Source organism: Esox lucius, chromosome 12 (genome assembly GCF_011004845.1).
Source record: "Esox lucius isolate fEsoLuc1 chromosome 12, fEsoLuc1.pri, whole genome shotgun sequence".
Taxonomy (NCBI): domain Eukaryota; kingdom Metazoa; phylum Chordata; class Actinopteri; order Esociformes; family Esocidae; genus Esox; species Esox lucius.
The window spans coordinates 16,332,160-16,346,655 of NC_047580.1; the positions used below are offsets into that span (position 1 = coordinate 16,332,160).

The window sequence follows — 14,496 nt, forward strand, 5'->3', positions numbered from 1 at the left end:
GCAAAGTCGTGGGAATATTCCAATTCATAGGGATGTAATGAAACCAGAACTTTGAACCAATGTATGATACCAGAGAAGTTAGTGGACAAACATCATAAATAAAACACAACATTACCGTATCATAAATCTACACATTAGGCTAGCTAGGATATATATGTGTTGCAGTATTGCAAATCTAATTTACAACTCTGTTTCTAAACAGGAAACCAGGCAAGCCTAGTTAAGCCGGCCCGTAATAGAAAGTGCTGCCCCCTCGAGATTTGAACCCGGGTAACCCACGTGAAAGGCTGTGTCATTAACCACAACACCACAGAGCTGTACATTTGCCAGGTGTCAATATAGCCTCTTGTCTCTATCCTGAACAAATCCTTTTTTGCCACTGGCCACTTTAACAGTTAATTGGCCATTCGTGAATGAAATTGATACAGTTAAAATGACTATAATTTCTTACTAAGTTTAGCTCCACCACAAATAGCAGCTATGTATTGCATTGCCACTGGCCATTTTAACAACGTATTAGCCAGTAATAAGCTTTACCGGTATCTACTAACTTACTGGAACAGTCATAAGAATTGAGCAATTGCTAGCCAGTCTGCCAATGCTATTTCGTTTCATGGCATAAGAACATATTTTTTTCTTTCATGTCAGAACAACATACTTTTTTCTTTCATTTGTGGATGCCATTTATACAGTAACTATCAATAAAGGCGATGATAACTTACTTTTTCATTATGTGACAAAACAAGAGAATCGTGGAATCTACCAGAAATAATTAATAAATGTTGCTGCTCTCAATAGATTCTAACTTAGGTCTTCCACATAAGAGGCATTGTCTTTAACCACTACTTTATGGCATTACACATTTCAGCAGTCGCTAGACTCAGAGGATTGTGTTAAACTGACTAACATTTCTTATTAAGTTTACCTCCACCATAGCGTCTATGAACTGTATTGCTTTTGCCACTGGCTGTTTTAACAGCTTATTAGCCAGTAATAGGCTTACTAGTATTTACTAACGTCCTAGGAATAATCATAAGAATAATCATAAAAATACTTTACTTCCAAAGACATTTCAGAAGAGAACAAAGGAAACTTACCAGGTTTGGGAAAAGAATTCCGGAAAACTTTCTGCACTGGCAGGAACATCTGAGACACAGACATTTTTCTACAGTGGGGGAATCTGTTAAGACACAAACGCACATACACACACAAACAAAGAGACAGAAAAAAAGACAGAAACACAAGTTACTGAAAGCTCTAACATTAATAAACATGTCTGATTTAACGTCTAATTGCAAATAATTGTGATTGAAGAAAGACATCATAAAGCCTATGTACTCACAGAGACGTTTCTGTTGCTATGTTAGGTTGGGAGTCAGGTACAATGTCTGCTGGATTAAATAAAGTCAGAAAGGGGAATAAACAGTAAGTTTAAAATACGTCTGTCCCTGTATTTAACTAGATAATAGACACACCAGTGTATGTTTAAATCTGATTTTTTCTGATAAATCCATTATTTTAAACAGCTAATATTATTTAGGGATACCATATCACTTCTCTGGAGCAGCAGAATCAAACAGATGAAAATAATGGCATTTCAGCACTTGGCACCATATTATACACAATGTAAGTACATTTAGAAGGGGTATATACACTCACCTAAAGGATTATTAGGAACACCATACTAATACTGTGTTTGACCCCCTTTCGCCTTCAGAACTGCCTTAATTCTATGTGGCATTGATTCAACAAGGTGCTGAAAGCATTCTTCAGAAATGTTGGCCCATATTGACAGGATAGCATCTTGCAGTTGATGGAGATTTGTGGGATGCACATCCAGGGCACGAAGCTCCCGTTCCACCACATCCCAAAGATGCTCTATTGGGTTGAGATCTGGTGACTGTGGGGGCCATTTCAGTACAGTGAACTCATTGTCATGTTAAAGAAACCAATCTGAAATGATTCGAGCTTTGTGACATGGTGCATTATCCTGCTGGAAGTAGCCATCAGAGGATGGGTACATGGTGGTCATAAAGGGATGGACATGGTCAGAAACAATGCTCAGGTAGGCCGTGGCATTTAAACGATGCCCAATTGGCACTAAGGGGCCTAAAGTGTGCCAAGAAAACATCCCCCACAGTGGTAACAAGGCATGATGGATCCATGTTCTCATTCTGTTTACGCCAAATTCTGACTCTACCATCTGAATGTCTCAACAGAAATCGAGACTCATCAGACCAGTCAACATTCTTCCAGTCTTCAACTGTCCAATTTTGGTGAGCTCGTGCAAATTGTAGCCTCTTTTCCTATTTGTAGTGGAGATGAGTGGTACACGGTGGGGTCTTCTGCTGTTGTAGCCCATCCGCCTCAAAGTTGTGCGTGTTGTGGCTTCACAAATGCTTTGCTGCCTAACTCGGTTGTAACGAGTGGTTATTTCAGTCAAAGTTGCTCTTCTATCAACTTAGAATCAGTCGGCCCATTCTCCTCTGACCTCTAGCATCAACAAAGCATTTTCGCCAACAGGATTGCCGCCTACTGGATGTTTTTCCCTTTTCACACCATTCTTTGTAAACCCAATGGATGTGCGTGAAAATCCCAGTAACTGAGCAGATTGTGAAATACTCAGACCGGCCCGTCTGGCACCAACAACCATGCCACGCTCAAAATTGCTTAAATCGCCTTTCTTTCCCATTCTGACATTCAGTTAGGAGTTCAGGAGATTGTCTTGACCAGGACCACACCCCTAAATGCATTGAAGCAACTGCCATGTGATTGGTTGATTAGGTAATTGCATTAATGAGAAATTGAACAGGTGTTCCTAATAATCCTTTAGGTGAGTGTATAACTGTACCTAAAAGATCCTCATCTCCCGCTGGGTCAGTCTGCACCATCTCCACAGCTTTGTCCACTGGGATGTGCTGTGTGGCAAGAACCAGAAATACAAATTATGTTGCAGTCAGAAAATATGTTTACAAGGTTAGGCCTTATCAATGGCATTTTGCATTTTGTTCTCCCACTAATCACTTAGAAATAACCAACCCTGCGGTATTTCTCTGCCACACATCCAGCTCTTGTGCCCTGCTTGGCAGTTTTGTTCTGTAATGGAGCGACCTGGGAAAGAAACAAAACTCCCATTTGACTCAGTCAAGCATTGACGACAATAAGAGACTACTGGTGCCATCAAACTGGCCTAATTATGTAATCATTGGCTAGGATTTCCAATTCTTTCTCAATGGAAGTCAAACACTGACAGAGAGTGAAAATGACAAGCAGCATTTCAGAAAATGTCCATAAGTGGTCAAGGAAAAGAGTTATGACATTTTTGACAATCTGACAGACAAAATAAAAAACACACGAACAGACTAGAACTCATCCTAATCTCATGTTCTCAGAGTATCGGCAGAGTAGCCTTATTGCTCAGGTTATTAAAGGATAAAGCTGATGGGTCACAGTGAGCTAGCCACTGACAAAAAATATCAACAACGGATCAAATGAAAATGTCACTTGATTTCAATGACACGGTCAGTTCTTCAGGAACGTTCACTTCAATTGAAGTCTTCAATTTCACTGTGTCTTTCAATTAAAGGTGAGACTGTCAACAGAATATAGTTACACACGTCCAGTTGAGATGCACGTATTGTGCGTTACATATGTTGTGTATGTATTGAGTGTCCAACCTGTGGCCCATTGCCGTGGCCCTGTGTGCAGCCAGGGGCCGTGTTATAGCAGGGTTTGGCAGTCCTCATCTTCCCCAGGCCTGGTTGGCCTTGCCTTTCACACGAGCTGACCAGTTCTAAAACCGGCTTCACTTTGGCCTTGCCACCCCCCGGAGTGGCTGAAGAAGGAGCAAGAAAGGCATCAAACAAAAGGTCCAATATTGATATACTGTTCTGTAAGTAAAGACTAAAATGAGGGAAGGACCCACATGCTGCCCTGACGATGCTGAAGGGGCTGGCTCCTACACCCCTGCCTCCTCCGCTGCTGGTAATGAAAGTGCTGGACTCAGACACCCTACTTTTAGCTGGAGTCACCATCTGAGGAAACACAAAGGCATCGGGTGGGTGGTGGTGGTTTGTTATAGTGAGTACATAAATACCCTGTTAGGATGTTACACAAGCCACCAATGGTGTTTGCCAAAGTCCTTTACACACTGTTAAGTTGCACATGATTATGTTAGTCAACAAAAACACACAACACTGAGCTGAAAGCCAAAGAGCACAGATCACTAGGAATGAACCAGGTCTGAATCATCCTACACACGTCATTACATTTCCTGGCCCAATCATTTAGTTCTTGCTCTCCCTAACAACTAATACCACTACACAGACGTCAGTGCATAACACTGGGATTCAAATCTGGCCTTATTTAGACCTGCGACTTATACAGACCACCAGGTGGGTGCAATTCACAATGAGGTACAAGAGAAGGCCAAGTCCCTCGTTAGAGGGTGGCAATGGAGAAATGGAGTGGAACTGCCTTTGAGGGCTAGATTGGAATACCACTACACTAGAGTGTATCAACTTTACATGACTATAAGTTAACAGTCCTAATAATCAATACTAATACATCAATCAATCATATTTATTTATAAAGCCCTTTTTACATCAGCAGATGTCACAAAGTGCTTTTACAAAACACCTGGCCTTAAACCCCAAGGAGCAAACAACAGTAGTGGCTAGGAAAAACTCCCTAAGAAGGCCGAAATTTAGGAAGAAACCTAGAGAGGACCAAGCCTCAGAGGGGTGACCAGTCCTCTTCTGGCTGTGCCAGGTGAACATATTAAGATTATCATTTTTAATAATGAATAAATGCATGTGGGTCTAATACATGTATCTGATTGTTTGTAATTACAAATAAACTCAGTTAATGGGTGTCATCATAGGAACTTCCTAAGTGAAAAGGTTAATTTTCCATTTGAACATGAACAGAAGGAATCTTAGACTATTCATCCACACAAGATCTTTCCAGATTCCAGTCTCGGCGGTCTGGACAGTGCTTCCTAATTCAGATCAAAGGTTTTCATTAGGATTCAAGTCTAAAACCTCAGATATTTATTGTTACTCTTTTGATTTTTGCGTATGCTCGGGGGTCATTATCTTGCTGGAATATCCGGCCATGCTCCCAGATGCTGTGAACATCTAGATGAAAATAACATCTGGATTATATACAGCAGAGCCAGATTGTTTGCATTCCAGACTGCAGCTGTACTCAATTAATGTTCCTAACAAATCGGAAATTACTGTATTTTTGGTCACATTATTTCATCTGCATACTGGTTGTCCTCACCAGGATCTATAATGATCTGAAAAACAACCTCTCCAGTATCCAAAGAAGAGAAATCTGACGTATAATTGGCTTCTAAACAGGAGGTCCTTACTTACCAAGAAACCATTTTCCTCCATAATGATCTTGACTGTGGTCTTTACAACAGAGGTGCTGCTCTTGGCCACAAATGCCTGATGGGATACAAGCATACAAGTTATAGAACAGTATAGACATGTGGGAAACACCTATTATCGTGGATTGACCTCCGAGGGCTGGGGAAAACACATTATCATGGATTGACCTCTGAGGGCTGGGGGAAACACATTATCATGGATTGACCTCTGAGGGCATGTGGGAAACACATTATCATGGATTGACCTCTGAGGGCTGGGGGAAACACATTATCATGGACTGACCTCTGAGGGCATGTGGGAAACACCTATTATCATGGACTGACCTCTGAGAGCATGTGGGAAACACCTATTATCATGGACTGACCTCTGAGGGCATGTGGGAAACACATTATCATGGATTGACCTCTGAGGGCTGGGGGAAACACATTATCATGGATTGACCTCTGAGGGCATGTGGGAAACACATTATCGTGGATTGACCTCCGAGGGCTGGGGAAAACACATTATCATGGATTGACCTCTGAGGGCTGGGGGAAACACATTATCATGGATTGACCTCTGAGGGCATGTGGGAAACACATTATCATGGATTGACCTCCGAGGGCTGGGGGAAACACATTATCATGGACTGACTTCTGAGGGCATGTGGGAAACACCTATTATCATGGACTGACCTCTGAGAGCATGTGGGAAACACCTATTATCATGGAGTGACCTCTGAGAGCATGTGGGAAACACCTATTATCATGGACTGACCTCTGAGGGCATGTGGGAAACACATTATCATGGATTGACCTCCGAGGGCTGGGGGAAACACATTATCATGGATTGACCTCCGAGGGCTGGGGGAAACACATTATCATGGATTGACCTCTGAGGGCATGTGGGAAACACATTATCATGGATTGACCTCCGAGGGCTGGGGGAAACACATTATCATGGACTGACCTCTGAGGGCATGTGGGAAACACCTATTATCATGGAATGACCTCTGAGGGCATGTGGGAAACACCTATTATCATGGAGTGACCTCTGAGAGCATGTGGGAAACACCTATTATCATGGACTGACCTCTGAGAGCATGTGGGAAACACCTATTATCATGGAGTGACCTCTGAGAGCATGTGGGAAACACCTATTATCATGGACTGACCTCTGAGAGCATGTGGGAAACACATTATCATGGATTGACCTCCGAGGGCTGGGGGAAACACATTATCATGGATTGACCTCCGAGGGCTGGGGGAAACACATTATCATGGATTGACCTCTGAGGGCAAGTGGGAAACACATTATCGTGGATTGACCTCCGAGGGCTGGGGGAAACACATTATCATGGATTGGCCCCCGAGGGCTGGGGGAAACACATTATCATGGATTTACCTCTGAGGGCTGGGGGAAAGGTGGTGAAAATCACACTCATTTGCATAAAAAAGTTAATTTTCATTTATTTTTAATTTAGTATTAGCTAATTATCAATTGATGTTTACTTAATAGGTAGTCACAAACCTTTTTGGCTTTTCCAACATCAGCTAATATTTGGAGGGAAAGACTGGAACGGCTACTTTATTTAACAAAACCGGTAAAACCGAAGCTCCTGTCTGAATCTGAATTTTGCTTTCTGTTGCAAAACATTTAGCCATGTGCCATCTGGCACACACCAATGAATATGCCTCATCGCCAAGAAACACCACCTACTTTGTTTTTCTTGTGTCCGTAGACACTACTGGCAGCCTTCAGGATGTCAAGGGAGGAACTGAAGTGGATGGTGAGCTTGGAGCCCTCCACTCTGCTGACACACAAAGGCTCCAGCAGCTCCAGCTTCAACACTTTCCTCTTAACCTCCTCTAGACAATGCACATAGACACACCGGGGAATATTCAGTGATTCTAAAAGGTTAGAAAAGGGTTCTTCGGATATCCCCACAGGAAGAACCATTTTTGTTTGCTATTAAAGCTATACAATCCTCTGTGTAATGGTTCTATATTTGAAATATTCTATATTCCATATTTGTTTACCTGTGACAGTGTAACTTTGGACTTCATTCTCATTAATGCAGACAGTGTCCCACTGGCCCTCCTGGGAAAAGAGAATAATTTGAATATTTTGCTGACATGTAACATTGACCAGTCCTACAGTACCAGTACCTCTATACTCTGATGTAAAGACATTTAATATAGCATGTAATGTGGCCAATGGTACAGCAAGGAATTGATTTGTACCCTATATTTCAAGAGTTTACCTTATAGGACATTTTGGGAATACTGACTAGATTTAATCATCATTTAGACTGAATGTAATTTCACTTTGAGCATTGCTGAAAAAACAGCGTTAACAATCAATAAGGGTAGGTTTCTCATACTTAGATTACTTCTTTAAATGCAGCACTAGTGTAGTTTTGGGGAAACCACCAGGTCGTGTTCCCAATATCTTCAAGTGTCAGTGCTACCTCTGCATCCTCATCGGCCAGGGAAAAGTAGAAGGAGACTGTCTGGCTTCCCAGGTTGAAGTCAATCCAGAACTCCTCCAGTTTCTCATCGGAGGGCATCAGCAGCTGTGGAGACGTACCCCAGTTAGACTCAAGGGTCCCGTTGAATATCTTAGCTGACAAATGTCAGACGTTTTAGCCACTTTTCAGATATTTTAGCCATTCCCAAACCACTAGGCTTAGATGCATGCTCTATTTGAGTGTGTGTAATAGGGAGCAGGAACTGACCTCATGTTTGTCCAGAAATGCCTCCAGACAAGGGTAGGAGAACACCCTGGGGGCAGAAAAACAATACGGTGAAATATCTAAAGAAAGTGTGATCTTCAAGTGTGATTACTCATAAAAAATCTGTCTGTGTACCTTCTCTGATCTCCCTGCATCCCGTTCACCAGGTTTAGAAATATGCGACAGTCCTGCAAAAATAAGCGCCTTTTCATGTGATTTGTTGCCATTCCAAGCAAGTTGTTTAGACCATGGACAGACAATATTATATGATCTTAGGCTGGTTTATGCACTGCACATTTTTTTATTCAAGTGAGAGAGCACAAGGAAAGCCCATGGTTGCAATATCTATATTTCAACTTCAGCACCATGGACAGCAAGTAGCGTGCAACATCTCAACCTAAATCAAACAGCCTAATTCCATCGTGTTTTGGGATAGGACTAGGCCTACAACCAACAACCTGAAGGATTTTACAGAAACAGTCAATGATGTCAACACAGATGTGTATTTTATTTAAAAATCAGATAAATGAAAATGCTTTCCTTTACAAGGTCCAGCTTAGGCTAGTGTCAAATTAATTTGATGGAATGGCTACATCGGTCTATGTTAAGCAAAGACTACATCAGTATTTGTAGACCTCTATTTTTTTCCTACTTCAGTTATAAACTCTGAAGAATTATTTAGTAATAATAGACCGGTAGCTTATGTAGGCCTATTGGAAATGGGTATTATACAGGTTACTTGACATTGCTTAATTGATTATGTTTAATTAATCCAAAGAAGTGTAGGGAATTATGCCATATGCATAACAACCTGTTGCTGAACTAAGGGGGATGATGTTCCATGTTTGACGCAAACCTGTGCCAATATACTAAACAGTAATACTGTGCATGGCTGCAACTTGCTTGCTCCATTCTCTTTATGTGAACTGCATTTTTTCTTTTTCTACTGTTACTCTAAGTAAACTGAATATAAATTGTTAACTGGATATTATGTTAAACCACTTGGCTTAACTGTTTTAATATTTTTGCATTCATTTGTTCAAACTGCAGTTGTTATGGTATTCTAATCCTAAAAGTTTTTGTTTACATTATTTTGGGTGCGGCTACATCAATTAGCCCTTTGAACATCATCCTAACTACAGTGGATATAAAAAGTCTACACACCCCAGGGAAAATGCCAGGTTTTTGTGATGTAAAAGAATGAGACAAAGATAAATCATGTCAGAATTTTTTCCACTTTTAATGTGACTTTACATCACAAGAACCTGGCATTTTAACAGGGGGGTGTAGAATTTTTATATCCACTGTATTTCTCTATAACGGGCAAGCATTACCGTCTCGAACGCAGAGTCCTGAATTTTGCAGAATGCTCTTGCAATGAACTCCATGGTGAACCAGCGGTCAGCCAACTCCATCCTCTGCGTGCGGGTGGTCATCCTGCACAGGGCTTCCATGAGGGCTATCTGCAGGTCGTAATCTACACAGAACAAGGACCGAAGGGGGGGGGGGGGTGAGAAAGAAAGAGTGACCTCTGCAATTAATGTATCACTCGACATAGACTATGGTTCCAATCCAATGTATTTTAGAACAGGGCTCTGACCGGGCACTTACCTCCACAATCCACAATGCGACTGGCCAGGTTTTTCCTGTGGAAAAGAGTAGACAAATCTTCTGTGAATTTATAGTCCAGTGTTTAAAGAGTCACAAAATCCCTCAAATCAACAACATTGACCTGCCACTAGTTATCACCTAGAGTGGGATTCTGTAAACACAGGGCATTATAGACAGCCATGGTTCCAGGATAATTACAGTGGTTAAAGAATGTCATGTATCAGAATGAATTTGTCCGCATCACCTACATAACATCTGAGGCCTCTTGAGACAGAAATATCTTCTTGTCCTTCTTGAGCTCCACCGGAATCTTATCCAGAATGATGTTCAGTTTCCGAATAGCCTATGAAAAAACACATGCGCTCAATATAATGAACCTATGTTCTATATTTTATTAAACAAAGAAATTTTAATTTTCAAATCATGTAAATGCAATGGACAATCCCTTTCTGAGACTTGGGCCAAGAAACTCAGGGTGGTTAATTTGCTTGAATGCAAAGAAGTAATATTTTATGCTTTATTTATGCAGCTGAACCTACTTTTGAAATAGGGTAAAATGTTGGTCTTAAAACTCTCCCTCACCTCTTTCTGGATCATTATGTGGACTTGTGGGTCGCCAGCTAGCTGGCCAGTAAGATGCAAAAAGAATTCAGTGACTTGATATGTCCCTACAAATATGTATAGAAAATAAATAGTTTATTGAATGTATTTGACAAAGTTATTAGTTGAACACAGAAATGTTTGTGCCCTATAAGGTTTGATGAGACTGAGAAGCATAAATGCCTACATACCCTCTCGACTTGATTCATGAACAACCTATTGGAAGAAAATCAAAGCTTCAGACGGCAAAAAAATATACTTTCAATGTTTTAACTATTTTATAAACTGTCTGATCCAACAAATTTGACTAATTTGCAATATTAATGCTCACCATTATAGAGTCAAATAAGTCTTCAGCAAGGTTTAGTAAGTTCTCATTCCTCTGTGTGCCTGTCTCAATCCACAACTGCCTGGCTTTCTCAAACCACAGCACCATCTTTTTGACAAGACCTTGGAGTACCATCCCAGACACACCCATACTTCCAAATTTGTGCAGGATGTTGAGTCCCAAACAAGCGTGTTTGACATTTCGATGATCCAATTCCTAAATACGACAACACAATAGGTATCCACATTAGGGATGTTAATGATTAATTGTCAATAAGAATTTGATCAACTGACATTTATTTGATAGACATAGGCAATTTCAGTTTAGTATTAATATACAAAGCAATGTAACTAGTTGGGCGGGAACCCTCTGAATAAACTACAGCAGTATATTCCAATGAAAGATTAAGCCAGCAAAAATGTGCGTGGCTTGTAATAATTTTGATTTAAAAAATGATCATATTCACTGAAAATACTGTGTGTTAAAATAACACAATGACTACGCCAATGATGTATTACTTGACAAACCTCCATCATCCTCCTCCTAACTTTTTGCAGGATATTCCATCACTGCTGGATGGAAATCCAACGGACTGGTGGAAGGTTGACTAAATGGAGATTCCCCCAGCAATACATTCGCATCCCTGTGAATGCAGTGCCATCCAAGGGGGTGTTTTCAACTGCTGGACTAACTGTACCCCCCATGTGCTCGCAACTTGCCACTGAGCATTTCTGAAAATCAATAGGCTTGCTTGGAAATCAGATCAGCTTGCTGTAGTTTAGTAATCAGAGTCCAAAGACACTTCATTAAATTTTTTTTTTTACTTTTCTTTTTTTATAACGGAAAATATTTTTGAGGATTGTTTGTTTATATATTTGAGATGGATTTATAAACTATTGATGATAGGCTATATCCACAGAGTGCTTGAGCAGTCGGTTAGTATTTGGACAGTGTGTTTGTTTGGGTTCGTAGTAAATTACATTGGATATGAAGTAAAACATTTATACACACGTCAGCTCTAATTTGAGTGTTTTTACATCCGTGAACCTTGACCCTTTTCTAGATATTCACTTGGTAGTAGGGGTCAAAAAGTAATCAGACAAATCAAAACAGGCATGAATAAATGTGTCATATTAAGTACTTGGTTGCAAATCCTTTGCATTTGTTGACTGACTGAAGTCTGTGACCCATAGTGTTCCTTTGGTCATCATTTTGCCATTGCAGAGCTAAACAGTGCTTTATTTCTTCTTTACGTTTTGGCACTTATAATATTTTAGCTGTGTCTCTGATTGGTTTATTCTGATTTATATGCATCATGCATTCATCCAAAACCATTGTGCAAATAGGCTACTTGTGAACAATAAAAGATGGACATTCAAGGCAACAGCAGAATGTAAAGTCCTCACCCTACTAACAAGTTTGTCCAATTTGATGAGGAATTGTTTGGAACATTTTAAAGGTGTCCCCTTATCATCTTGCAAAAAGTCATCCAATGCCTGAAAATTGCTGTTCTTCAGCACCTCGTCAACCAGCTTCTCCAACTGCAAGAAAGATTCAACACAGCTAACCGTTATAGCTAGCAGATATCAAGTTAAAGAAGTTAGAACACATTTTTTTTGCTAAAGGCTGGTTCATTTGGTTTTTACTAATAGAATGTCATTATAAACAGGTACATTAGTTGCTGCTGGTCGTTGAGCATTTGATTTGTGTTAGTAATTTTGTCAATCCAGCAACAAGCCAGTTAGTAGAAGACAAAAACATCTGTGCGTATGTGTTGTGATTTATCTTCATTATTTACCTTTTGGGGGGAATAACAGCCCACTACTACCCTCTGATAGACAACATAGCTAGCGCTAACCTCCACTTAAATTCCAAAAAATGTTTAGCTACCTGTTGTGGGTCCCGTCTTGTTGTCGACATCACATCTACTCACGGACTGAAATATATTTGAAGTTAGATTGCGAACGTCAATACAGGGAACTGAAGAGTACAGTATAGTGACATGTAGCTAGCAGGCTATCTTCATCAGAATGATAATAATATAATAACCGTGAAGGCATGTATGAAACACATCCTATAGCTACAGAATTGTACTGTAGTCATTTGTCACAAAAACTACATTACCTATCTAGGTAACGACCGACACTAGAATTGGTGAGGTGTTAACAAGCGAACTAGCTAAGTATAATATAAAAAAAAGAAAACTAACGCACCTCAGGTTCCCTCAGAGAAGTTGAGTGAATAATCGAGATAGTAGTTGGAAAAACGCGCGAGAATAATGACGGTAGGCGCGTAGATAGGGTTGCCATGTTTTCAGTTTGCCCGCACACATTTTAGTGTGCACTGATGATGGGCATTCTGAGACTTCCGTGATTTGGGTCGGAACACCTCTTTATGAACAAATCTTAGAAATCACTAAAATGAAGCCAAATAAGCTGTTATTACTTGAAATGGTCGTTCCAAAAAGTTACATCTAAACGGTCATTTTAATTGATTCATAAATGAATCTTTGTAAAATCTAGTCAATGAAAAATACAGTATTTATGTTTTTTCTGGGATGTCCCCACGTGCAAATGTCCACCATCACCATCACCGGTTGAATATCATTGTGTCATCTTTGCGTGTACTCTCCGTATTCTGTGTCTATATGTTGTCTGCCACTATTAGTATCATTACACAAATACAATTCAACAGCCCATGTGTAAATGCACTTAGCGGTGATGCTTAGCGTGAACTCTGTAGAACTAAGAATATCAATACACAATCACAGCTAAATTAACTAAGCATTCCCCATTTATTTTGAACACAAACAAAAAACATTTCAGAAATGTACGTAACAGTGCAAATCATTTACAATTTTAAATTAAATATACATTACATATTTTACACTTTATGCTACCAGCACTTTTCACAGTTATAACATTTTCCTTATCTACTCAACCAACACATTAAGAAAAAGAAAAAAACTTCAAACCCAGTTAACCTTCCTAGATAAATAAAAATGGTTTTACAAACATTCATACCAATTATAATCAAAACGTACCCTGTTTTGGTTACCCTTGTTTCTCCAAATAAGTTTGTGATCTAACAGTGATCTCAAAATGTGTACTATACACACAATCTGAATCCATCTTTCAAGTAGCTATTAAAAAAGCAGTTGCCAAATAAATAATGTCAATCAAAACATGGGTGCATTCTATAAATAAAACAATATTCCAGTAAAACATGTAATATGCTTTTGTAAGTGCTTTTGCATCCCAAAATGTATCAGGTGAATGGATTGATTGAATTAAAATGACCATATTTCAATTTGGTATTTGGTAAATCTTATAAATTAATTTGCAGAATAAAGTACATTTGTTAACATGATCAGAAGATACTGTAAACTACTTCTAAGGAACTCAATAATAATGCAGAACACATTACATTAAATAACTCAGCCCATCTGTGGGTTTTGTTTTTTCCTGTGAATTTGAGAGGTAAACATTTCCCAGCCTCCTCCCTCAGCTGTACAGCAAAACAAGTTGTATAGCAACCCAATAGCCACTCTATCAGATCTTCTCTGCAGATATGGGAGCATCATGGTATGGGTACACTTCACAGAAGCAGAGACTGGGAATTACAGTAGACCAGAATTGAAAGAATGGAGAACAAAGCTAAATACAAACAGATCCTTGAAGAAAAGCGGTTCCAAAAAACTAAAATATTCAGACTGGGGGCAAAGATTCATCTTTCATCATGACAAAGACCTAAAGCACACCGACAAGACAAGCCTGGAATGGCTTCGGGAAATGTCTGTGATTGTTCTTGTGTGGCCCAGCCAATGCCAGGACTTGAACCCAATT

General features: G+C 39.9%; 1 protein-coding gene across 1 annotated transcript in view; it reads right to left on the reverse strand.

The window, feature by feature from the left end:
* Positions 1–12,912, reverse strand: part of sycp2 (synaptonemal complex protein 2) — a 50,767-nt gene extending 37,855 nt beyond the window's left edge. The window contains exons 1-21 of the mRNA XM_020051437.3: positions 12,865–12,912; positions 12,542–12,587; positions 12,058–12,192; positions 10,655–10,867; positions 10,515–10,539; positions 10,306–10,391; positions 9,972–10,066; positions 9,724–9,758; positions 9,447–9,589; positions 8,248–8,300; positions 8,116–8,161; positions 7,849–7,953; positions 7,418–7,478; positions 7,098–7,246; positions 5,382–5,456; positions 3,926–4,034; positions 3,678–3,835; positions 3,040–3,111; positions 2,852–2,918; positions 1,343–1,391; positions 1,098–1,180 (exon numbers count right to left, since the gene is read on the reverse strand). Of these exons, the coding sequence (XP_019906996.3) occupies positions 1,098–1,180; positions 1,343–1,391; positions 2,852–2,918; positions 3,040–3,111; positions 3,678–3,835; positions 3,926–4,034; positions 5,382–5,456; positions 7,098–7,246; positions 7,418–7,478; positions 7,849–7,953; positions 8,116–8,161; positions 8,248–8,300; positions 9,447–9,589; positions 9,724–9,758; positions 9,972–10,066; positions 10,306–10,391; positions 10,515–10,539; positions 10,655–10,867; positions 12,058–12,192; positions 12,542–12,571 (1,789 nt within the window). The 5' untranslated portion in view covers positions 12,572–12,587; positions 12,865–12,912. The remainder of the gene's footprint in view (positions 1–1,097; positions 1,181–1,342; positions 1,392–2,851; positions 2,919–3,039; positions 3,112–3,677; positions 3,836–3,925; positions 4,035–5,381; positions 5,457–7,097; positions 7,247–7,417; positions 7,479–7,848; positions 7,954–8,115; positions 8,162–8,247; positions 8,301–9,446; positions 9,590–9,723; positions 9,759–9,971; positions 10,067–10,305; positions 10,392–10,514; positions 10,540–10,654; positions 10,868–12,057; positions 12,193–12,541; positions 12,588–12,864) is intronic.
* Between the last annotated feature and the right edge of the window lie 1,584 nt (positions 12,913–14,496).